At 36.1% G+C, this 25,864-nt stretch overlaps 4 protein-coding genes across 7 annotated transcripts; 3 read left to right on the top strand and 1 right to left on the bottom strand.

The window, feature by feature from the left end:
• The first annotated feature begins 2,336 nt into the window (after positions 1-2,336).
• Positions 2,337-4,304, top strand: LOC106448276 (transcription termination factor MTEF18, mitochondrial-like). The gene has a single exon (XM_013890185.3). The coding sequence runs from the start codon at positions 2,529-2,531 to the stop codon at positions 4,221-4,223; it is 1,695 nt and encodes a 564-aa protein (XP_013745639.3). The 5' UTR covers positions 2,337-2,528; the 3' UTR covers positions 4,224-4,304.
• LOC106446052 (protein STRUBBELIG-RECEPTOR FAMILY 2) lies at positions 4,302-8,356 on the top strand. 2 transcript variants are annotated; one of them, XM_048767211.1, is made up of 16 exons: positions 4,302-4,727; positions 4,923-5,055; positions 5,131-5,202; positions 5,277-5,342; positions 5,432-5,503; positions 5,589-5,657; positions 5,748-5,819; positions 5,912-5,977; positions 6,073-6,138; positions 6,221-6,552; positions 6,635-6,903; positions 6,989-7,254; positions 7,337-7,484; positions 7,569-7,708; positions 7,776-7,932; positions 7,998-8,356. In XM_048767211.1, the coding sequence occupies exons 1-16, from the start codon at positions 4,634-4,636 to the stop codon at positions 8,181-8,183; spliced, it is 2,208 nt and encodes a 735-aa protein (XP_048623168.1). In that variant the 5' UTR covers positions 4,302-4,633; the 3' UTR covers positions 8,184-8,356. The 2 variants fall into 2 exon arrangements, with proteins under 2 accessions (XP_048623168.1, XP_048623169.1); XM_048767212.1 differs by having other exon boundaries at positions 4,522-4,727; positions 4,842-5,055.
• A 634-nt stretch (positions 8,357-8,990) lies between these two features.
• On the bottom strand, positions 8,991-11,750 carry LOC106446059 (CDK5RAP3-like protein). The gene is made up of 10 exons (XM_048767213.1): positions 11,561-11,750; positions 11,342-11,476; positions 11,084-11,178; positions 10,917-11,011; positions 10,709-10,844; positions 10,481-10,630; positions 9,908-10,396; positions 9,627-9,835; positions 9,409-9,541; positions 8,991-9,294 (listed from the first exon to the last, which is right to left on the bottom strand). The coding sequence occupies exons 1-10, from the start codon at positions 11,619-11,621 to the stop codon at positions 9,163-9,165; spliced, it is 1,635 nt and encodes a 544-aa protein (XP_048623170.1). The 5' UTR covers positions 11,622-11,750; the 3' UTR covers positions 8,991-9,162.
• Positions 11,751-12,141: 391 nt separating this feature from the next.
• On the top strand, positions 12,142-18,529 carry LOC106448281 (transcription factor TGA10). Of its 3 annotated transcripts, none has more exons than XM_013890188.3 (11): positions 12,142-12,670; positions 12,774-12,889; positions 13,304-13,398; positions 13,627-13,728; positions 13,851-13,916; positions 14,028-14,087; positions 14,185-14,262; positions 14,365-14,446; positions 14,522-14,796; positions 16,015-16,269; positions 18,210-18,529. In XM_013890188.3, exons 1-11 carry the CDS (start codon positions 12,597-12,599, stop codon positions 18,360-18,362), a joined length of 1,356 nt encoding a protein of 451 aa, XP_013745642.2. In that variant the 5' UTR covers positions 12,142-12,596; the 3' UTR covers positions 18,363-18,529. The 3 variants fall into 3 exon arrangements, with proteins under 3 accessions (XP_013745642.2, XP_022564931.1, XP_048623171.1); XM_022709210.2 differs by having other exon boundaries at positions 12,144-12,670; positions 14,525-14,796; XM_048767214.1 differs by lacking the exons at positions 12,142-12,670; positions 12,774-12,889 and adding an exon at positions 12,910-13,086.
• The last annotated feature ends 7,335 nt before the right edge of the window (positions 18,530-25,864 follow it).

Here is a 25,864-nt window from a genome sequence, read left to right as displayed (position 1 = left end):
GTTTAATTACAAAGAAAAATTCCCATATTAAACTTGTTTTAGAAAAAAAATATGTAAATTCAATTTTTATATCTTTTGTAATAAAAGGTCATTTTTTCCAAAGTCCCTGATTTGCATTGGCCTAACCAACTGCTCGTTTGTTATGAGCATACAAAATGAATGCATTTTCGAGGATTATGTGAAGAAAATTATATTACTCCATCAGAATTGAGAAACATTGAAAGTTATACTGTATTTGTTGACAAACAAAAAAATCTTTATGTTTGAGCTTTTATTTTTAACTTCAAAACGCTCCTAACTAATTTGTGAAAATACATGAGAACTCAAGTCATTAAAAAACGAGTTAATATTATTAAACTTCAATTTTAATGAACTATTATCTCAAAATCATAAAAAAGAACCACAGCAGAGTTTAATTTTTTAAAATAATAACTATTGATGAAACATAAACATGTGGTTACAATCAGTTAAGTTAAATTTAACTTGTAACTTGTATTTTGTTGGCATTATACATGCATGCTAAACTGGTAATGTCACAATGTTGTCTTTTATAATAGTTTTGAATATCTCCAGTATTTTTTGGGTGCTATTTTATGAGGATACTCTATAATAGAAGTGTCAGAATCTCTTTATGGAAATTTCACCATTGGTGTGCCACAATGTCGACATCCGATATAATCAACTCTTTCTTATATTCTCAATTATAATAACTCATTTGATAAAAAAATACTCGTCTATAATTTCGCCGCGAAGGTCTACATTCTTTTTCACATCTTGGTACCACCAGTTATATGCTTTTCGTATTGTCCTAAGATTCACCATTTTTTATTAGAATAAAAGTACAGGTAGAATGAAGTTTGGAAGAAGACATGGATCGGATGATGATCATTCCTCGGATAATGATCATTCCTCGGATGATATGTGCAGTGAACACGTTACTCATTGCTGCAAATGCTACGATATCTCCCAAATTTTTTCATCCGATACGAGACAGTCCACTTCGCTTACAAAGCAATCTTTTGAGTGTGTGGAAACTGATATTTCGACGGTATAAATTTTCATCCATCGTTAAATGAATTAATGAATTTGTAAGTTGTATGTATAGAGAATGAGTTTTAACTAATTAAGGTTCATGCATGCATGGTCTCGGCAGGAGCCATCAGCGAGGTCTTCATTGGCCTCTGAGTTTACAAACTCACCTTGCATTAAAACAAGGGTCAAGTGGACAGCAAATCTCCATGACAAGTTTGTAGAGTCTGTGAATCACCTTGGTGGCCCCATGAGTATGATCTCTTCATCATATACATTCATACTCGTGTTTTATTGAAATTTTGTTAATGAAAAAAGCAAAACATGATTATTTACCTTTTATTTTCTCCATTGATCCTCGAACTCACAGAAGCGACACCAAAGCAGATCTTGAAGCTGATGAGAACACATGAATTGACCATCTACCAAGTCAAGAGCCATCTTCAGGTAAGTACCACATCGCTTCTATTTAAGAGTATGATCTACATATATATATGCAAATTTAATATTCTCACCTAACTATCTTGTATCCATGCAAATCAGAAATATCGAACGCAGAAACATGTTCAAAATTCCATACAAGGTAAAGTCATAGGTTTTATTGTTAACTGAGTCAGTAACTCATTGAACTAACACTAAGCATTAAATATTCTTTAGGAACAAGTTTGAAAGAAGAGAAGATTCATCTGGAGGGTTCAGGAATCACAGAGTTTATAAGATTGCAAGATAAAGTGGGACAACATCTTCAAGAACAACTAGAGGTTTGTTCCTTTAACGTTGGCATTTATGTGAAATATACTACCAACAACATACGGCTAAATCCATTTTCCTAAATCTAAAGTCAAAATCAATAATTAAAATTAAACGAGAAGATATTAAAAATTTATATAACCTCCTTTTTTTCCTAAAATCAAAATATGCATATATTTTTTTGTTTGTTTCTGCAGATCCAAAGAGAATTATACCTGTTAGTTGAAGAACAAAATAAAAAACTCCACGAGATGATTACATATCAAAAACGAAAGAACTCGTAAATACAGTAAAGTGAGAGTGGAACTTACATGTAGTTACTTGCTATCATGAGTGATAAGAAGAAGAAAAATGTAGTAGTGATGGGATTATGTTTTATATATTTAAGAATAATCTCTACAAGAGAGTTTGTTTCTCTTGTTTTATATACAAATCAAACAAACCATACAAGTCTACGTCAATTTGGGTGGATCGTGCAAGGCCTTATTTAAAGAATGGGCTATCTAATGGGCCTTAAAAGAGTTTGGGCCCAATCGACAAAACTGATAAAGTAAAACGCTAAACCCCAACCTTCATGCCTGACCTGTCTTCTCCGGCACATCTTCTTCCGATGATCCTTGGAGATGGCAAATGAATTGCAGCGAATTGAGCTGAGTCGAATCAGTTCCAAACTCGTAAAAGATTCATAAAGGTAAAACCTTTTGATCTGCTCAGCTCTATATGCGTCCATTAACATCGCGAACCTAGCAATGACACTCGTCCGAAACCCTAGTAGATTCACAACTCTTCTCAAACGGCTCTCACACCTCTCTGTAGAAAACCCATTTACGCCCCTAAGCTCCGCAACTCAAAAGCCTAGATCTTTCGCCACCCAGAGAACCCGAAACGGGATCCGAGTCACTCCCACCATCAGAAAAATGGCGGAGGAAGCGATGCTAGATTACTTCTACTCCACCAGGAGCTTGCAGTACATGGTAGCCGAGAGCATGAGCAAGAACAGCCCCATCTTCATCGAGAATCTACTCAAGAAGGTGAGCTGCGTCTCTGCTTCCGACATCAACCAATCCATCACCAAACATCTGAGGTTCCACCCCGTCAACGAGTTCGAGCCTTTCCTCGAGAGCTCGGGTCTCAAGCCCGATGAGTACACTCATCTCATCCCCTCTGGTGAGATCTTCTTGAACGAGCTGTTGCTTGAGAATCATCGCGTTCTGTGTTACTGTGGAGTTGACCCTAAGAAGATTGGGAAGATCTTCGAGGAGGCTAGGGATGTGTTCGGGTACGAGACTGGTGTTTTGGCGTCGAAGATTAAGGTTTATGAGGATTTTGGGTTTAGCAGGTTGTTTCTGTCGAAGCTTATCGCTTGTTGTCCGAGAATGTTGGTTGGGGATACGGATATGGAGCTTGTTAGGGTCGTGGAGAAGCTGAGAGCTATAGGGATTGATTCTGATTGGGTGATGAAGAACTTGTCAGAGGAGGTTTCTTATGATTGGAGCTCAGTGCATTGTGCTCTAACGTTGCTTAGAGTAATATGCAACGATGAGGATGAGCTTTATGCGTTAATCAAGAACCATCCGAGACTCATCTTTGAGAGCTCAGGGAGATGGACACTGATTCTCTCTGGATTCGAGACGAAACTCGGCTTATCCGCAAGAGAACTCTACTCTTTGTTTCAGAAACTCCCTCAGATGCAAGTGGAGAAATGCGTTTCGAATCTAAGAAGATGCTTCTTGTTCCTGAAAGAGATCGACATGGAGGACGACGAGATCCAAAAGGTGTTTCGGTCTCACTCGTGGTGGATTAGTTCGTGTACGTTGAAGAAAACAAGCAGCTTGCTCGTTAACTTAAAGGCTTACAAAACAAGAGTTTGTAAGGTCGTTAAAGAGAATCCAGAGGAGATGAAGAAATGGACGATGGGTTCAAAAGTCCATCCCTTACCAGCCACAGAAGTGTACCTAGACTCCAAAGCGATGAAGACTCAGTTTTTGCTAGACCTCGGGTACGTGGAAGGCTCAGAGGAGATGGAGAGAGCAGGGAAGAGTTTCCGCGGGAGAGGATCCGAGCTCAAAGAGAGATTCGAAGTTCTTGTGAGGTTTGGTTTGGACGAGGAAGATGTCAAAGAGATGGTGAAAGCGTCTCCTAATATCCTCACGCAAGCAAGCGACGTGCTGGAAACTAAGGTTAGGTTCCTTGTAACGGAGTTAGGCTACCCGCTTTCGACGTTGGTGGCGTTCCCTTCGTGTTTGAAGTTCACTCTCGAGAGGATGAAGGTTAGGTTCGCGATGTTTGCGTGGCTTAAGGCTAGAGGCAAGGCGGATCCTAAGCTTGCGGTTAGTACTCTGCTCGCGTGTTCGGATAAAGACTTTGCGAGGTATTTTGTGAGCCGTCATCCTGATGGGCCTAAGCATTTGGAGGATTTGAAGAAGAAGCAACAGCTTCTTTGATTATTAAGTCTTTAACAAAAGATTGTATTAGTCTTTGGTGGTCACTCTTTATTTATTGGAAAAATTTTTTACTTTTGAAAATTGGCTGACGTGTAAGTTGAATTGCGCGGCCACGTGGCAAAGCTTGGCGCTGGTAGAAGATGGTTTGACTTGTTGACTCTAACGTCCGTAACTGCTTTCGCTGACGTGGAACATTCGCGCCATCTCTCCCTTCACTCTATAGGCGGCATCTTCTCTCCTTCGGATTTTCTTTCTGTTTGGTTTCCGTGAAAAGGCGAGAGAGAAAGTGCGAGAAAATCCGAGAATCTCTTCTCTCTCTCTCTTTCTCCTTTTCTTCTTCGTTCGACGGAGCTTGAAAGTATCAGTTCTCTGCATCTAAGCATTATCTCTCTTCTTTCTCCTTCGTGGAGATGACGATCAAACGGCAATGGCGACGCCTCGCTGCAGTTATGCTCACGGCGATGCTGTTTGCGCTGGCTGAGACCGATACTGATCCGCTCGAAGGTAATTTTCAGATCCTCTCAATCTTCGAATGAGGATCGTTCTCCGTCGTTCCTTCGAATGAGCGTGACTTGATACTTTCACTTACATTGGAACGGAATCATGATTGTTATCTAGGATCAGTGAATTGATAGAAACGCTTTCTTGGCTGGTGCTTGATCATGTAATCGTTCTATATTGGTGTATCTTCTTCGTTAGTTTCGGCTCTTCAAGATGTCTACAAGTCCCTGAACGCTCCACCGCAGCTGAGAGGATGGAAACTGGAGGGAGGAGATCCATGCGGTGAAGTCTGGATGGGAGTTTTTTGTTCTGGATCGTCTATAGTAGAACTGTAAGTTTTTCCCTCTTTTTCCTCAGCTTCATCATAGTTCGAAGAAGATAATCTGATTCATGCTTGCTACCGCAGACAACTACGAGGGTTAAAGCTTTTGGGGAGTCTTGGAAACCAGCTTCAACATCTCCACAATTTGAAGAACTTGTAAGCAAACTTTCCTCTTCTTGATTGTTAGAGGCTTTGAATCATTGAATACTATTTTTTTCCTCTGTGTTAAGGGATGTAAGCTTCAATAACCTCCAAGGTGAAATTCCGTTTGGCTTGCCTCCAAATACTACCCACATGTAAGCGTTTCATCCAAGTTCGTTCATCATTCATTTAAGCTTACACCGCAGTGGAATGCACTAATGTCTTGTTTGTTTGTCGATTACAGAAACTTGGCTTATAACAATCTGACCCAGGGTCTCCCTTTTTCCTTACCTCTTTTGACATCTCTTGTGTACCTGTAAGTGCCTTATTCCAAATCTGCCATTGCCCTTCCTTTTTCATTGATTTTGTCTAAGTAATGGCTTCCTCTGTCTGTCCTCTAGGAATTTGAGCCATAATTCTTTAACTGGACCTCTTGGAAATGTGTTTTCTGGGCTTCAAATTAAAGAAATGTGAGTCTTAGGTTCAGTTATGTTAGCCTTTCATCACGATATGCAGATAACCAAATGTCACGCATATTCATATAATGTTGAATTTGCCAGGGATCTGTCATTCAATAACCTGACGGGAGATCTACCGAGCTCTTTTGGATCTCTGTTGAATCTGACTTCACTGTAAGCATCTCAGAATTTGATTTGTAAACTGCTTTCTGCAGTAGGTGTAGGTCTAATAATGGTTTTTTGCTTCTGTGATAACAAAACTGCAGGTACCTCCAGAACAACAGGTTTACCGGATCAATCATCTATCTCTCGGATCTACCTTTAACTGACCTGTAGTTAACTCTCTCTTTGTGCTTTGATTTTGCATTTCATTGAGCTTCCTTTATTTCATCTAGCTCAAACCGCTTCTTCTCACACATGTCCTCAGGAATATTGAAGATAACCAGTTCAGTGGTATTATCCCAAGTCATTTTCAGTCCATTCCTCATCTGTGGTGAGTTTACTACTCCCTTCGTTTCAAAAAGTTGGCTCAGACACCCGAGACTCATGATTATTAATGGTGTTATGCCGAGCAGGATTTGGGGAAACAAGTTCCATGTAGAGCCCAACTATAAACCGTGGAAATTCCCTTTGGATGTCATACCAATGATTCAAAATGCTACTGGCTATCCAACTACTGAGTCAAGTGCCATTATGAACTTTCCTAGACCTCAGAAGGTTATAAAGAAGAAGAAGAAGGGCATAGGAGCAGGGAGTATGGTTTTACTGGTTGGTGGAGTGGCTTTGCTTGGAACTTTCTTTGCACTTTTCGCAGTTGGAATGAATCATCGACGAGCACAAAACCTTGCCGCTAGTCACAGAAGCAACAATAGCACAACGTACACTCTTCCAGTCAGTACAGGCCGAGGTGATACTATTATGCCTTTCTTTGCCCCTCATTGTTGCAATTCTGATTCCTGACTGATTTTATTTACCTTTGCATGTAACAGAATTTTCTGCTGCACCTGAAGATAACCCACAGATGAAAAGGATCCGGCCACCGCCAATTCCTCAGCTGAGACGTGTACCTCCTCCACCTGTCAGAATCGATAAGCCAGCAGGACGAAAAAGCTTCTCTGCTTCATGCCAATATCCAGCGTATGCGAAGCTTTTCTCAGCTGCAGAGCTTCAACTAGCAACTGACGGGTTCAGTGAGGAAAACCTACTTGGAGAGGGTCCTATTGGTTCTGTTTACAGAGCAAAGTTGCCTGATGGTCAAGTATATATCCTCTCCTCTCTCTCTCTCTTCGAAAATTCAAAATGAGAAATTTTCATTATACGTTTCTCATCCATTGATGTTTCAGTTTGCGGCTGTGAGAAACATCCCAATGTCTTCGCTGTCTTTACATGAAGAGGAAAAATTTACCGAAGTGCTTCAGACAGCTTCCAAACTAAGACATCCAAACATTGTGACCCTTCTCGGTTTCTGCATTGATAATGGGCAGCACCTTCTTGTCTATGAGTATGTTGGGCATTTGTCCTTGTACAATGCGATGCATGACAAAGTATACAAGCCACTTTCATGGGGTTTGCGTCTTCGCATTGCTATTGGAGTTGCCCGAGCTCTGGAGTAAGTATCCTTATCTTCTCAAACATAAATAGTAGCTTATTCCCAATCCTTGCATGGATTGACTTTGAATCTTAATTTTCAGCTATTTGCACTCGTCGTTTAGCCTTCCTATTGCCCATAGCGATCTGAAAGCAACAAACATTTTGCTAGACGAAGAACTTACACCTCGCATTGCTGACTGTGGGCTTGCTAGTTTGAGGCCACTTACAAGCAACAGTGTCAAGCTTCGGGTAAGTAAAGAACGGTTATATTAGTCTGTGTCTCGATTACTTCTAATGACTGATACCTAATGAGTTTTGTAATATTTGGCGCAGGCTTCAGAGATAGCGATACAAAACACTGGCTACATTGCACCAGAACATGGACAACCAGGAAGCAGTGGCACAAAGAGCGACACTTTTGCACTGGGTGTGCTACTCTTGGAACTGTTAACAGGAAGGAAAGCATTCGACAGGTAACACAAAGCATTTCAAATACTTGCTGGGTGCAATAGATAAGCCTTTTGGTTGAACTATTTGCAGCTCGCGACCAGAAGGAGAACAGCTACTGGTGAAATGGGCATCAACCAGACTTCATGACAGGCGAAGCTTAGAACAGATGATTGATCAAGGCATAGTCGGCACATTCTCCTCAAGAGTCGCCTCACACTACGCAGACATTATCTCCCTATGCACTCAGGTATAATTGTCAATAGCTTCTTCATTTACAAATACAAGAAGTAAATCATTCGTTTCCATAAGCAGGCAGAGAAGGAGTTTAGACCACCGGTTTCAGAAATAGTGGAAGCACTCACTGCACTGATACAGAAACAGAACAAGGAATCAAGCAGCGTAGCAGACAAGACAGAGGTTGACCCTTTTAGCAAATCTTTCTGCTCTACACGCACACGTTTCCTCTCCTCACCTACCTCAAGCCACATCTCCAACTGAAATTTTCCTGTATCTCTTCTTCTTCTTCATATACATATTCGTTACTTTCAAAAGAATAGTTCTGAGCATATGGTGATGCTGATAATAATAAACTTGTCATTGTAAAAAGGAAGTTTCTTAGTATAATAAAAAGAGTTTGAACAAGACAACACCCTGTAGTAAGAAAAAAGAAAGTTTTCTAGCCAATACAAATTCTGAATCACAATCCCAACTTAAAAACTATAGTTGACTTACATCAGCTAACTCTATCCTAATCTCATCTACCGGAAACATCAGATATAAACCAACGTAGCAATCATTATTGAGAGCGTAACAAAAAGGCACCAGCAAACAACAAACAAAACACACGAGAAGGGGAATTTTTATAATTGCTAGATCGATTAAGAAGAACATAATGATCATAAGTGTCAAGGTAAATGAACATACTATCTCTAACGATCTTAATGACAGGACACCATGTTCTATTTGTTGACACAAGTTCACACTAAGTTTCAGCTTATATAAAAACTCCCCTAAAAACCTTGAAAATGTTATAATGAAAAGAAAAATTGTTTTGTTCTTTTTAAAAAGGAAAATATTTGACAAAAAATGGCCTGGCTAAAAAAACATGACTACTTCAAAACAGAGAACATAACAAAATCTAAAAAAAAACTCCAAAAAACAATTCAAAAACGTTACCACTTAAGAAGGTTGATCACTTTTTGGAGAGCTTTAAATCCAACAATAAAAAGGGCGTGGAATTTAAAATTTCAGATGTTATTTCCTTTTTTCCTACTTCATATTTTTTTTCTCTTGAATTTCCAGGTGGGGTTTTAATGTTATTTTATTTTCTTAATAAACAGTCAAAGGACGTTCCTCAGTATATATATATCATAGAAAAAAAAGAGAGTTTGAAACAAGAGAACCCCCTGTAGGAAGAAAAAAGTCTGGAACTAAGTTTTCTAGAAGCAGCCAATACAAAAGAGAGATCAAACAAACACTAAGCAGAAACCCCAGCGTTCAACAGAGTATTGATCTCTCCTCTTATATTCACAGGCCTGCCCTCAAATATGGAAGATAGACTTGTCTCACATAGTTCCTTCAGTGCTCTTGTTTTCACAAGCGCAGCTTCCTGCATTCATCACATTATTAAACATCATTTGTTAAATCTCAATTCACACTTCCGCCAAAAACACAAGTAAAACCTATATGCTATTTGAGAACAGCCTATCTGATAGTAGCTCACCTGTTTTGGCCATATAGAAGAGAGAGAGTTCTGAAGTTCCATGCGTCTCCTACCCACATCTTTCAAGCTCTCTTTTAACTTCACTTCACGGTGCTTCTTCTCCTCCAGCTCCGACACAAGCCTATCTAGGAATCTGCACCACAAAATTATATACATTATATATCATATGGAACTCGCTTCGATACACTTGTCTCAGAGATTATTTAGCCTTAAAGTACCTTTTGGAGTTGAGAATCATGACCAGATCTCTAGTTTTCTTGTTTGTTAGCAATGAGATGGCCATGGAGATATCAACCACCATTGGCTCAATGATTTCAGGAGAATACTGCTGAAGAACCAAGGGCGCAACTGCTTGCACATGGTGTTGCAGGGACAGAGTATCCTCGTTTCTTAGTTCTATCAATCGCTGGTTCAAAAACGCCTTTACCTAAAACGAAGAGAAACCACATCACGTGTCTAGCCGCGAGCACTAAATAGTCAGTAGGGATAAGAGTAGTACCTCATACAAATCATCAAGGATCTTGTTCCTATACTCCGTCTCCAACAGCTGGCTCCTCTCTTCTCCACTCCCCAGGACTTGATCTGTGGACTGTATCTGCTTCTCCTGGCCTGACTCTAGCGGAGACGAATCAGCTATCTCTTCAACCTGAGGTGTCTCAACGCTTACATCCCAAGAAATCTCAGAAACATCAACCTCAGGGCCTCCTTCCACTTTATTCTCGGGAATATCACTAGCATTGACGATTTCATACGAACCTAGATCATTTCCACTATCGACGTCTTCCACCATACTAACATCCCAATCAATCTCAGCAGTGTCAAGCGTAATATCCCAATCAATGCTGTCTGCAGCGACGTCTGTACCGTTTGCATTCTCAGATGACTGAACATTATCACCATCAAGAGCTTCAAAGGCTCCTAAAACACTTAGCGATGGTGGATTTTTGCGAATGTCTTTCAAATTCTCTAGGACAACCCTCAAAGGCTTCTGCAGACAGATCAAAACAGAATCAGTTCAATCTTCAGAACAGAAGGAACACAAAAAATTTAGAAAGAGAGAATAAAGTTTTACATCTTTCTCAGTATGAACATCTTTAACATAGGCAGAGTAGTACTCCATTGCCGCTGATACTGACTCACTGTTGATAACTTCCAGAATCTTAGCAAAGGTGGTTGGAAGTGAATTTGCAGTCTCCAAGAGTTCACGCCTCACATTGTTTCCCTTCAAAATCAATAACGTTTGAACGTTATGTGATGCTTCTAAAACCTATGGATCAAACCAAGTTCACAACTAATAAACCTGCAAGCCAAGCTCTCGGCAAGCTTCCTCGTACTTGGTAGCTGAGAGTGCAACGCTTCTTTTGATATCAGCTTCTTTACGATCAAGCTCCGACATCTGCTGCTGAACCTTTTGCACTTGCTTCTTCAGATATGGGCTACAAAAAAATAATCATTTGTCAAAATACTATAGCAGAGAGACATTAAATGTTATAAGAAAGCAACTTTACATTTCGTAATTGACATTCTGAATAATGATCTGAGCTGCCTCCCCCAGATAAATGTGATCTTTTTCAAACGCACGAACGATTGCTTCCCAGACTCCCTACAAAGGGAAACACAACAGAATCACCAAAAGTAGAAAAGGGACACAAGAAAAGTTGGGAGTTTTACTAACAGAAGCACCCGAAAGACGACCAAAGATGTTGCGGCTCTCAGGAGTTGTCTTGAGGAGAATCTCATATATCTTTTTAGCCTCCAAGTAACCAATCACTGCAAGTAAAACAATGATCACAAAGATGCAAAAGCAAAGTTCTTTGGCATTTTCAAAAACAAAGACTTAACACTTTTAGTTCAAGTGATAGCTAAGCATAAGAAATAAAGACAATATTTTTAATAAAGATTGTTTTTTTTTTTTTTAACAGACAAGAGTTACCATCAGGATCTAGGGTTTGAAAGTAAGGATCGATGTCTTTAGGCAAAGACGAGAACTCTTTCGAGATTTTGACCCTGATCGCAGCCACTTTCTTCCTCCAATCCGCAGGGATTCTCTTCCGATCCACCAACCATTCTTCCAATCCAACAAAAATTCAAATCAAATTAAACAGATTCGAATTCAAACGTTTAGAACACGCTTATTGAGATTGTGCATTACCGCCGAGACGAGAGAAGGTGATGTCAATGGGAAGATTACGAACATCGTCTTGCCTCTGCATCTTCACCAAAGATCAATTTTATCTATCTCCCAAGTGATTTCTTCACTTCAATAAGGTTTTTGCTCGTCAAGACCAAAGAGAAACGCATCAATTTCACAGGTCTCATCGAATATACCGAACCCGGTTTTGAGCTAACCGAATCAATTTACTCCGGTCCGTTATTTATGGGTTTTGATGGAACCAAGGCCCGTATTAGAGGGCCCGGCCCATACAATCAAGTTTTAATGGAACAGATCAATCAGTTTACTTGTTCATACTCTCTAGTGGTTTTATCCATTGAATGTAAGACCTGTTAATTGATCATTAGTATTTTAATTAGTCTTCTTATAATATGATATCCCTTGGAATTGGAAACTGTATACTGTATTTTTAAAATCTGATATTTGAAGAATATAGTTGAACAATAAGGGAATAAAATAATTATTTAGAAAACAAACAAAAAATATTTATACAAGTTTGTTATCAGCAATTTTTATCTAGAGAGAGAGGGATGGAAAAGGACATGTTCTTGACCACTTTATCAGAATATTTTTTCTTGGGTTTACACAAAAACAAAGTCGTCTTCTAATATTTTAAGGTGGAGAATATATAAAATTATAATAAGAAAGCAACAAAAATAGAAAATAAAGGAGTTTGTCTTTTGCTTCTCTTCTCCAATCTCCATAATTCTCCAATATCACCCTCTCCAATACAATATAAACCGACCTCTCTCTATATTTCTCTCTGTAAACACCAAAAGTAGCATTAAATGCTCCGTTACATAAGCTCTATCTCTTTCTAAGAATATAAAGATAAATAATTATAGTTATATAGACGAAGAATTAAGAAGATATATCACCTAGTGATCAAAAGCCACCGTCATCATCATAAGTTGCTGCCTCAGGAGTAGACCAACATAAAGAGATAGATCATCAATTTCTCTTCTATCATCATCTTTCTCCTGTTACTATCACACACTCCCTCAAACATCATCAGATGCAAGGTCATCACCAGAATCATCATCAACAGTTATCATCAGCCTCAGCCACGTCTTCCAGTGGAAACTTCATGTAACCTAAAGAGTTTTTTTAGACCTAAAGTCATATATAAACGTTTTGAACTGATGATCTTGAAGTTAATTAAGAGCTTTTTGTTTATGTGTATATGTTTCAGGAACAAAGATGGGTATGATCTTGGAGAGATAGACCCATCACTCTTCCTCTATCTTGATGGACAAGGACATCATGATCAACCATCAACTGCTCCTTTACCTCATCATCACACAACTCGTATGCTCTTTCTCTCTCTCCTTTCTTTTTTTGGGAATTGGGGTTTGGTTTTGTTTTAGCAGATTAGGAAGATTCCCTTGTGAAGAGAGAGAGAGAGAGAGAGAGAGAGAGAGATCGAGAGAGAGAGAGAGGGAGAGAGGGAGAGAGAGTCACAGCAAAAGCATGCCAAACAGATTTCAATCTTTCTTCTGCCATCAGTACTATACTTTCAGCTTTGACCAGATCCTCTCTTTTCAGACATCAAATCTTTCAATCCATATCCCTTTTACTTCAAACTCTTGTTTAAACCCTTTTTCTCTCTCTCCTTTTTCTTCATATTAGAACTAGTCCACTCACATATTATATATACACAACCAGACCATTTCCACATACATCACATGACTCATATATATATCTATGAATCTTATATGGCAGAGAATTTGGCTATGAGACCTCCAACATCGACGCTCAACATCTTTCCATCTAAGCCGATGCACATAGAGCCGCCTCCTTCTTCTTCTACACCAAATGTAATAATAATTACTATATTTTTCTTTATATATACCAGTTTTAGTTGGTTTATGTATCTACTCTAATATAATGTCAGCGCAACTACTAGCTGTTTCATATAATATCAAGTCAGGCCAATTATTATACGTTTCTCATTTTTCTAATGCCTACTGATTTTGATTCTTTTTCTTCTTTGTTGGTTTGTTTATAATGTGTTTGGTAAGACTGATAATACAGGTTTGTTTCAGGCTGTTGCACCTAGTGGTTCGACTCGACCATCTTCCGAGCCATCCATGGACTTGACCAATCATTCTCAGTTTCAACTTCCTCAACCTTCTAAATCAATCAAGGTCTCTATCTTTTTATTAATATTATTAAGTTTCCTTGTTGATATATATATAAATGGAATTTAATCTTAGACCTGGTCGAGTCGTTTTATAAGTTGATGAGTCATACACAAATGTTATGGCAGAAAGAAGGGAACCGCAAGGGTCTTGCCTCATCAGACCATGACACACCAAAATCATCAGACCCTAAGGTGAGTACTGTTATCATATATAAATAAATAAGATTAAAATGAAAATTTACTGTTTTGTGTTTGGTAGTTTCTTTTCTTTATGTTTATAAATTTCCTTTTTTTTTACAACAGACATTGAGAAGACTAGCACAGAACAGAGAAGCAGCAAGGAAAAGCAGATTACGAAAAAAAGTCAGCATCTATACACTTCATCAGTATATGCGATTATAATTTCTGATATTAAAGAATGATTTATGCTGACGCTATGTACTTTGGTAAATTACGACAGGCTTATGTTCAGCAACTTGAGTCATGCAGGATTAAGCTGACCCAACTAGAACAAGAGATTCAACGGGCCAGATCCCAAGTAATTTTTTTTCACCTATCTTTTTCATATAAGTCTATATTTGTATAATTAATTATTTCACTAAAAGTCTAAAGTTTACTATTTTGATTTCGGATGGTTTAGGGCGTATTCTATGGAGGGTCGCTTATGGGAGGAGATCAACAGCAAGGTGGGATGCCCATTGGTCCCTGCTACACGAGCTCTGGTACGTAACAGTTTCGTCATGCATATGACTGGAAAAATCGTAAAATGAGTGTAAGTGAGTAAATCCAACGTGTAGCAGAAGCAGCGGTGTTCGATATGGAATACACGAGATGGTTGGAGGAGCAGCAGAGGCTGTTAACCGAACTAAGGGTGGCGACACAAGAGCACTTGGCCGAGAACGAGCTTAGGATGTTTGTAGACACTTGTTTAGCTCACTATGACCATTTGATTAACCTCAAGGCCATGGTCGCTAAGACCGATGTGTTCCACCTCATTTCTGGCGCTTGGAAAACTCCAGCCGAGCGTTGCTTCTTGTGGATGGGTGGTTTCCGCCCATCTGAGATTATTAAGGTACATATCTCGTCTTTTCTTATACTATATAAACATGGTTTTAAGTATGAGTATGTTTTCTTATATTTTTTATTTATTTTTCTACTTGTGGTACACCCTCGCACAAATTAATATAATAAAATTAGCTAACGTTTAGTAAGTTTGTCTAAATTAATCATGTGATAATGTAAACTAATCAATGTGTGGATCATTAGAAAATCTTAAATTTTTTGGAATTTTTTACTTAAAGATTAACTATATAAAATCCTATCGCACACACTAGATTAATCCAAATTCCAAAACTCAATCATTGAACATTATCAAATTCTGTGGACTGCTTGTAGAAAAATATTGATGACTAAAATAGTGACATTTATTATTTTAACGTACATTGTGCATGAATATAGTACTTATAACTTTATATAATTAATCAAAAGTGATTTTCTCTGCTTTATTTTTTTTTTTAAAGTTGGTTAAGTTTTGGTCTTTGATTCTCTTAGAAGAGGGTACGGTAATAGATAAGACAGACAAGACATAAAGTATAGCGATACTGTTGACGAGGTATATATACATAACGATGCATGGGCTGGCCTATATATGGCAACCTATATGCTTGTATATATGCCCTTTATTAAAGTAAATAATAAAGGTACACGTAAAATGTATTTTGTAAGAAAAAAAAAAAGAAATCATGCAGTTGTGTGATGGTGAAGTATTTCTAGTAAAGGTTAGGTTTTTGCATAATGTAAAAGAAAGTGCTTGTCTAATTTTTCGATATCTGGTCCTATTTATAAGAAAGAAAAACAAAAAAACCCCATGAAATTTAAGAGAGATGACCATAATAATTAAACAAATAAAAATAAATAAAGCAACCAACAAACATTTGTTCTCGGACCAATAGGCTTAATAAGTTATTATTAGTGAAATATAATTGGTTGATTGTCTTGTTTTAACTTTTTTATAAGATATTTCCGTAACGCATTTTTAAACTTATTCTAAATAATATGGATGGTGTGCATAGCTGACGAGACCTTTGGCAATGTCTCAATCTTATGTCCTTTTTAGTGAAAACAAAAAGGAAAAAAGAGATTTTGGGTGTAGCTAGTAACTTGTGCATAGTACACTAAACATTTAATACATTTTACGTTTTTTATGCATGCATCCATTGTAGGTTGTTATAACTCACTCCCAAGCTTGTAACTATATGCATGCGTGCTAATTAATTTGAAACACTTGCAGGTGATTGTGAACCAAATAGAACCGTTGACAGAGCAACAGATAGTTGGCATTTGTGGTCTGCAACAGTCCACACACGAGGCTGAAGAGGCTCTCTCGCAAGGCCTCGAGGCATTGAATCAATCGCTTTCCGATAGTATTGTATCCGACTCTCTCTCGCCTGCCTCTGCACAACTTCCTCCTCATCTATCCAATTTCATGTCACACATGTCCTTGGCTCTCAACAAACTCTCTTCCCTCGAGGGCTTCGTTCTTCAGGTAAACTCTAATCCTTTTCTTTGTATTTATAAGTAAATTTTATACGAAACTTACAAACCTAAGCAATCTTTATAATTCAAATATGTATATAAATGATATACAAGTGGACCCCGAGGGCGGTGGTCCTAATCAGACTAGGATTTTACATATTTCGATTCTTTGAACCACTCCATATTAAACAGTACTATCATATATTCATATAAATTTGGTTGTTCTAACACGCTATCTACATTTATAAAGATGTTTGTATGTTTGTGTATAGCTCATATATATATTTGTGTATAGCTCATATATATATATATATAGGTAAACAGTCGGTCTTAATTGGTTAGATGACAATTGTAATTATAGTGGTTGAATTTTTTTTGGAAGATTATAAGTGAATATTCAAACTAATTTGCAAAAATTAATTATATGTGTGTGTGTGTGTATAAAAAGAGAAATGAAAAGTATTTAGCATCTTGATTCTGACATTATGTAAGTAGGTATCTAACAAACACTCCTAGTTGTCGTATCAACTTGGTCGGATTGCTTTACTTTTAGAAGATTAAACTTAATTAATTTAATATTAGTTTCCTGATTGTTTTCTAGTATAGAACAGGCAGGTCTATGAAAACAAATTTTATAGATATGTTTGTCTATAAGCTATCGATGTAACAGCCTATATATACTATATATGCAAATGGCCATTTAGGCTAATATTATATTAACATTCATGCATATACAAAGTGGCCTCTTTCATTTTAATAATATCTTAATATATATTCGTATGTATTTGTTCTTGTTTAGCTACACCTACACGCTTACAATTACCTTTCATCACCAAAGAACAACTCCCTCCATTTATTTTTATATTATGGTTTGGAAGATATTTTTTTTTTCAATTTATATAATATTTTTTAAAAAATTATGCAAAACTATTAACTGATTAAAATATTAAAATTAATGTGTGTTCTTTCTTATTTGTTCAGAATGGTAATAATTAATTATTTTTGGTTATTTTTTTATTACAATCGAGTGCTTTAAGTTTTATCTTAATTTGTGTGTTTATGTTAAACATCGTTCAAACAGAACGAGTATTTTAAAAACAAAAAGAGAAAGGCCCAACTTCAAAAGAGGTGGTAAGTATGGGGTTAGTTTACTAAAAGAGGACAATGGATACAAACTTCTAAAAACGCACGTGACCATTGCCACCACGAACGTATATATGTACTTATATATATATTCACATGTATATATACTCTAAAATTAACATGAAATGGAAACATGGATTGCTTGGAACCCATATCGTTCATGATGTCATGGGCGTAACCGCCCCATGTATCACGTCCTCCCAAAACACTTGCTTGAGAACATTTCCTTTACTTATATTCGATCCCGTTTTTCTTGTCTCTACTTAATTTCGGGCATCCTTTTTTATATCATTACTGATATGCATTTCTAATTAAATTATATAGTTAATTATCTAATTAGTAACCAAAAGTATTATGAAGCATGGCGTGGGACCTATATATAGAAATCACGGTTTCACCTTTTGGCAATTTGGTGTCGTATTTTTAGCAGTGTAGTACACGCTTTGATTTTTGTTCGATCAATATGTTGAATAATTGGCATTAATCATCAATCAGCCTTATAATTTCGGGTCATTTAATTGATAATTCAAATTCTTCCAAAGATAACATGATGTTAATGGACTATTAGTTGTTAAAATAGCTCTTTGTCTTACTATCTTTTTCTTACTAGTTAGTCTATTTGTCTTCAATTTATGATATTATTAGTGATGGTCCATATTCAGTTCATAGCCCTTAAATCTTAATTCGTCTTAGTCAATAAATAACATGAACGCAGTTTTGTCCATGATGTTTTGTCTTTGCATTGACTATTACTCCATTTTCTTTTTATTTCTATAGATTTTGAACTAATACAATAATAACTTACAGGCGGATAATCTGAGGCACCAAACAATCCATAGGTTGAACCAATTGTTGACGACACGTCAAGAAGCACGTTGTATTCTAGCCGTTGCAGAGTACTTCCACCGTCTCCAGGCTCTAAGTTCTCTCTGGCTAGCCCGTCCACGCCAAGAAGGATGATAAAATAAAGCAAGAGCATAGGTTGATTAGTTAGCCAGCTTGACCTCTTTATAATATATTATTGTCTCTCGATCTACAGACAAGCCTGTCTACAGACCTTAATTAGGAAATTTGTTTGGAGTCTTTTTGTTATATGATTCTTATTATATATATGTTTAAAAGATGCAGATGGTGATAGACAAGTCCATACCTTTAATTCCTCCTTGTGCATATGACATTTAGACTTATTTTTCGATCCAAACACAAGAACATACATACTGATGACTTCTTGTTTATCTAAAAAGTGAAAGAATATGGAAAGAGATATTTTCAAAAAAATAAAAAGAATATGGAAAGAGAACATAAGAGAAGGCTGGCAACAATTTTGCAATTGCATGCAAGAATGAGAGGACAGATAGAAGAAAGAGAAAGAGTGGGATGGTTAGGTCAAAAAATAAAGCATTGACCAGTTAGGAAGGTGACAAATGGTGAGTTCTGTAAGAGACTGTCAGGGACTTGGGATCAGTACCGTTTTGCTTTGGGTTCAACGCCCTATTTCTCATTCATCTTTGCTGTCACCTGTTTTACCCCTTTCTTTCTTTTTGATTATACGATGGTCAAACCAGAAACAAAATTTATTTATTTTTTACACCGCAAAAAACGAGATTGATTCGATTTGCACCAATAGTTGGATAATATATAAACTTTTAAACTTAGATTTAATGTGGACTCAAGAGCATCGCTCATTGTGCCGGTGGGTCACTGACAGTCTGAGACGGAAGGTCAGCAGTAGTGTGTGTCCCTGACCGTTTCATTCAGTCTTTACAGCGAGTTATTAAATTATTACAACGTGTCGCTCTTTTACAATCGAGAAATTATAACTAGCTAGGCCCAGTAGTTTTTATTTATTTTAGACCAAACTCAACAACATATCAAAGGATAATATTACCAAAGCTAATTGATACCAAAGGAATACATTGTGTGAAATCCAAAACATCATAGTAATTACGGAAAAAAATAATAAATCACACACACACGACAAAACGCATAAGTTCCAAACAAAGAAGACCATTTAAAGCATCATATCTGCTTTTGAAGGCAACTTCCTAAAGAAGTTACTTGGAGCAGAAGGCATCTTGCTTCTGAACTTAGGCTGCCTCATCCTGAACATCCCACCCACAAGAGCTACGATCTTGAAAGGCGTCACGTACAAGACCAACGCAGCAACAAGACAAAGAATCACAAAAAAGCAAGTAGCACGCGGAACTCTCCAACTCAACAGTGCTTGAAACCTCTCTCCTTGCGTTGCAATGTCTCCAACAACCATCTGGATCCGACCTGCAACGCTTCTTTACCTATCATATCTCATCTTCACAACATCTTGTCCCTTTGATGCGGAAAAGTGTCAAATTCCTGTCTAGCTCATCGGGACTAGCCGCTTCAGCACAAGAGATCTTTGTGTCCATGTGAGGAGGATGGCGAGGCATGAATCTGAAGTTCCAGAGACCTATCAAGAATATGTAGATAATGCTCATGGCGCCGCGACAATGCTCATAGCTTGGTATCTAAGACTGTCTAATTGGTTCACTGTGAATGGATGGATATAATGCATCAGTGGAAGCGAGGATGGCCATAAAGATAGATCATGTGAGCCAAAGACAGACAAGTGAATCTCACAGCTAGTTGCACCTCTCCCATTTTCTTTAACCCTTTTGCTTGGAGCACAAGAAGAGGGTGAGAGTGAGTGTAGAATGTAGATTATATCTGCCTCTAGGGTTGATAATCTGATCCTTACTTTACCTATTCTTGCATCAACTTTAGCTCCATTTTTTAATTTCTCGCTCCCACCAAGATGTACACTTTGTCTTTGTCTTTCTCTACCAGTAGTCTCTTCACAGTATATCCAATTTTCTTGGTTTACGATATAACTAGGTGTGGGCTCGCAATATATTTTAATAATTTTAGTTTAATATTATTTTTATATTTATGTTATTGTATTTAATTAGATATAAATATTATTTTTTGTGTTTTTTCTGTCTTTTTAACCAAATCTCAATTGTTTATTGTGTGTATTTTTTTTTATTGTTTATACATGATTCTTCTATTTAGAAATCGAATCTCAATTTAAATGATTTCTTTTAATATTAAAGAGTTTAATTTAAAACAAAAATTGGTTCAAGTGAACGCACTCAATATGAAAAAGAATCTTTATTTTATTAGTATATGTTCTTGGCCACATAGAACTATGGAGAGAACTTGAATAAAACAATACTACATATCACCGTGATTTTCATGATCGGTTTAAAGAAATGTGATACTTGGTTTGCACACCAAGACCCAATGTACATGTTAAACATGTATCACTAAATATTAAAAATTTAAATTGGTGTCATGTCATAACAATATAACAATAGTAATTAAATTAAACTCTGGAAAATTTATATTGTGTCACAAATAGTCAATTCTAACTTAGTTAAAGATCTTCCTTTTGCAATGAGATATTTCAAAAGTTCAACATTCACAACTTCACTAATAATATCTAAAACACAAAACATTAGAAAGAAAAACTCGTGAACAAACATATCATAAATAAGACATATCAATAAAAATAAAATATGATATAGAAAATATACCGACTAAAAATTCACTTTCATATTGACGTCCCTATATTTATTTAAATTCTTTGAAATCATTATTTGTTGACTCTTTTGGAAAATCATCACAAGGTATGATTTTGGTTGTTATATAAAAATTTATCTTAAAAAGCAGAGGAGTCTTTTTATATTTTATGGTATAATCACCGAAAGTGAAATTATATAGAATAAAAGAATCCCGTTGAGATAACGTATATAGAAAATTACCAAAAAACAAATCGCCAAAAGAACATTTTTCAATAGAAGCATGAGTCCTAGTTCCCTACAAATTAAATTTCAAATAAGTGAATAAAAAAATGAAATAAATTAATATATTTACAACGGCATCAATATCAATTCAATTGAAACAAATTTTGACCTGATTCTAAAGTATCAACACCTTTACTATAATTTTATAGTAATCTTTAGCCGACTCAATAACTCTAATAAGAAAAAGTGAAATGAGGTTCTTTTTCAAAAAACAACATTTGAAAGTGTTTCATATTATTTAAAAATGAAGTTTTGTGTGTATTTCCCATCAAACGTATGAAGAGAATATATACTAACATAGCATAGAGTTGGAAAATAATTGTAATACATTATTAATATGGATACTAAGATAAAGTCGGCATCATAATTCTTTGTATTAGTATTTACATACTACTATAACTATTATACAACATAGACTAAGATAAATATCACTTATACATTATCTATATTATCATTAAACTATAAAGTATAATAAAATATAGATTCTGTTCCACATCCGGTAACAAATATAATTTAAAATTACTAGTGATAAATATGATTTTAAAACAGAATAATAAGAATTGGTTTTAACTCGTCAAAGTTACAAAATTTATTTAAAAATTATATATCTAATTACAAATCTTGAAATAGTTATATTATTTAAATTAATAAATTAATGACTTAGAGAAAACTAATAATAAATTAATGATTTAGCTAAATCCTAATAAGAACATGAAAATAGCAAAATTAAGTAAAATCATGGAGAACGTGACAAATAAACAAAATCAAAATAATTATATATCTAGTTATAAAGTTTATAGTTATATTATTTAAATTAATTACTCAACTAAAAACTAAAAATAATTTAATGACTATGCTATAACCTAATAAAAATATGACAAATAAGCAAAAGTAACTAAAATCATGGAGATATCAAAATAACTATATACATGGTTACAAATTTCATAGTTATATTATTTAAATTAATCAATTATATTGACTCGGAAAAAAACTGGTAATAAATTAATGATTCAGCTTAAACCTAATTAAAACATGACAAGTAAGCAAATTTTACCTAAAATCATGGAAAAAATGACAAATATGTTATGAACCAGATTGTGGATGACTCATAACGAAGAGATTATACCATCGACGGCCCAAGAAAGAGAGAGTCGGCCAGCTTTTCATTTTCCTTATGTCTTTATGTTTTCCTTTTTCTAGTTGGATTATGATTTGTACTCTTTCCATTTATTTGTGACGGTTTAATCTCCTATATAAGGAACCTCTATGTTATGAATAAAGATAAACTTTTCCATTACTTTCACAACACATTATCAGCACGATTGATCTCTAAAACCCTAAGCTAAAATATCGACCATAAACCCTAAATCTCTCTTCATTGCTAAAACCCTAATCTCTATCGATCACTTCTATTTGATCATGACCCTGATCTGTATTCGACAACTGATCTCAACAAGATCGATCTGTGGACTGATCTTTGCAAGTTTCAGTACGCCTCAACTATTCCAGATTGTATGATCAGCCTGTTCCAGTCCGTGATCAAACTGTTCCAGATCTACGAGTTCTTTGACTGCAAGTACCAGCTCGCGTACCAACGTAAGCTCATTCTCTTGGTGGTCCATTAAACCCATCAAAGGTTTACGGTATACCTAAGCTCTAAGAACCCAGAATCGAATGAACTAATGTTCAAAGTGAAACCCTAAAATCTGTAAACCCTAAATTACGTGTGCATGGATTGTTTTATTTGATTGACTGAATGTTTCTTTGAGGTTTAAATCTGTGTGAGTTAGGATTGATAGTTTTTATAACCTGATTGAATGATTTGAGGTTTAATATTGCATGTTAGAATCTGTTATAATATAAACCCTAATTCGAATTGATAAACCCTAAAATAGAGTCCGTGTATTGCATAATCCGAATTGAATGTTTTGAAGTTTCATATTATACTAGGTTGATAGTTTTATGATATAATCAATTGTTCTGAGGTTTAAGATTATTTGCTAGAAACTGATTGATTGATAAAACCCTAATTTCAAATTGAAACCCTAAACCCTAATTTGCGTATTCCTAAAATCAGATTGTTTGATTTCATCTTGCTAATATCAGCCTTGAAACTGATAAATATTAGCCTTGAAACTGATTAATAAAATTGATAGAATCAGCCTTGAAACTGATTGTTTTGGTTTTTCATGATTGAAACCCTATTTTGGGATTGAAACCATAAATTGTGTATTGCTTGAATCCGTTTGATTATTTTTGATTATTGATCCAATTGCTAATCTTGATAAAACCTAATTGAATCTGATTGTTAGTCTAGCTAAATCTCATACCTGAAACTGATTGATTAATTGCAAAACCTTGATTGAATGTTTTAATATTACCCTTGCACATATGAAATCCGATTGCTAAGATTGAGTGCATCATATCTACTTGGCCGTGTGGCCAGTTTGCATCATATATCATCCTGACCAACATGTTTATGTTATACTCATGATCTGATTATTATCACATTTGCATGATCTGATTGTTTTAAATTGAGGTTCCATAATTTCACTCCTGTACATATAGAATCAGTATGCTAGGTTTGCATTAAAACCATATGGCCGCATGAAAACATATAGAAATTACTTGTTTGGTCGATACCCTTGTTTGATAAATCTGTGTGACTTATTATGCATCATATATCACTTTGGCTGTGTGGCCTTATTGCATTATATCACCTTTGGCCGTGTGGTTTGTTTGCTTATTAGAAATGTATTGACTTGATAGCATGTCTTGTTTATGGCTGTATGTTAAATATTTTATGAGATCTAAAATTGATTGATATATGATTTGAGATGTCGAAAATCAATTTGGATTCTGCTGCCCTAAATCTCTCAGGAGATAATTATTTGAAATGGGCACTGGATACTGAGTTTATCCTAAAGTCAAAGGACTTGGTGAATGAATCACAAAAGGCGATAATGCCAAATGAGAAAGATTGATACATGGCAATATTAATTATTAGAAATCATCTTATTAAGAGTCTCAAAGATCAGTATCTGACTATAGAGAATCCTCTAGACCTTTGGACAGAGTTAAAAAATTGAGATATGATCACCAAAGAACGGTGTTATTACCAAAGGCTCTATTTGATTGGAGGAATCCCAGAATCCAGGACTATAAGTCCGTGGATGAGTCTATTGCTAGATGGGCAAAATAATGGATTACTGATGAGAAACAGTGAATTGAGACCTCCTGGATTAACCTCATTACCTGATACCAATAAGGCCGCAGAAGAAAATAAGGTAACCACATCTAGAATGATAGACCACACAGCCATCGCAGTGGAGGGTGGAAAGGACGTGGCCATGGCCACGATAACACATTTGGCCGTGGGAATCACTATGACAGAGGCCATATGTATCAACCCAATTTGAGCCATGGTCAAGGCAGTGGCCGTGGTATATCCTTTAAACCACAAAGCTCAACCAAATCAGTGTGCCATAGATGTGGAATGGGGAACCATTGGGCTAAGATATGAAGGACTCCCAAACATTTTTGTGACCTCTATCAAAAAGAGTCTGAAAGGGAAGAATCTTGAAACCCACTTGGTCTATAAAGATGGTGAAAATAATTTCGAACATAATCAAGATGATCTTATGGAATATGAGACTTATGATTTCCTAAAAGAATCAAGTTGATAATCTGATTTCGACATCAAACTTGTGTGATTGCTTTGCTTGTATGCTTTCTCTGATTTTTATCTCCTTGAATTTATTTCTATTACATTGTCTGCTTAGATTAAATGAATGAATGATTTTTCTATATGGGTACACTGAAAAACGCCAATATAAGTACTAAAGCAGGTATCGCCAGTCTGAGTCTGATAGAAGACTATGGCTAGGCTAATATATTATTGCCTAAGGGTATGCATCTAGAAATCAGTGATGCCTTATATTCACCCAGCTCTAAAAGCAAGAGCAGTCTATTGAGTTTTAAAGATATAAGAATGAATGATTTCCATATTGAAACAATGGGCGAAACAAACAAATAGTTCTTTCAGATATATGTATAAAATCGCCCAAGGCCATAATAAGTCCTAAAGACTATACATGCATTCTCTACTGACCTAGACTATGCATAGATCAGTATGATAGAGGCTGAAAGCCTGCGAAAATATACACTTTATGGCACAACCGGATTGGCCATCCTGGTCCAAACATGATGCGAAATTGATATTCAAAAGGCACACATTAAAGATAAGAAGAGTTATCCCAAAGAATCTCACGTGTGTAGCATGTACATAAGGGAAACTCATTAGGTCATCACCAGTAAAACGACTACGAGCCCCTTTTTCATAATAAAGACTATATGTCTAGATAATACTGGTGAATACATGTCCCAAGCGTTTAAATGATTATGGTATGTCCATGGAGGTAAGTGTGGACAATTTTGTGATACATGTCCATACCAAGAACGGCTTGGCCGAAATCTTTTAAAACGCAAATAGCTGATTGATAGACCATAACTTATGAGGTCAAAATTCTCATTCACAGCTTAGGCCACACGAAATTTACATGCACCTAAGTTAATACTCATCATGCCATTTAGTGAGCATAGATATCCCCTATCACAATT

Source organism: Brassica napus, chromosome C9, assembly GCF_020379485.1.
Source record: "Brassica napus cultivar Da-Ae chromosome C9, Da-Ae, whole genome shotgun sequence".
Lineage (NCBI taxonomy): Eukaryota > Viridiplantae > Streptophyta > Magnoliopsida > Brassicales > Brassicaceae > Brassica > Brassica napus.
This window is presented reverse-complemented; position numbering and strand designations above follow the sequence as displayed.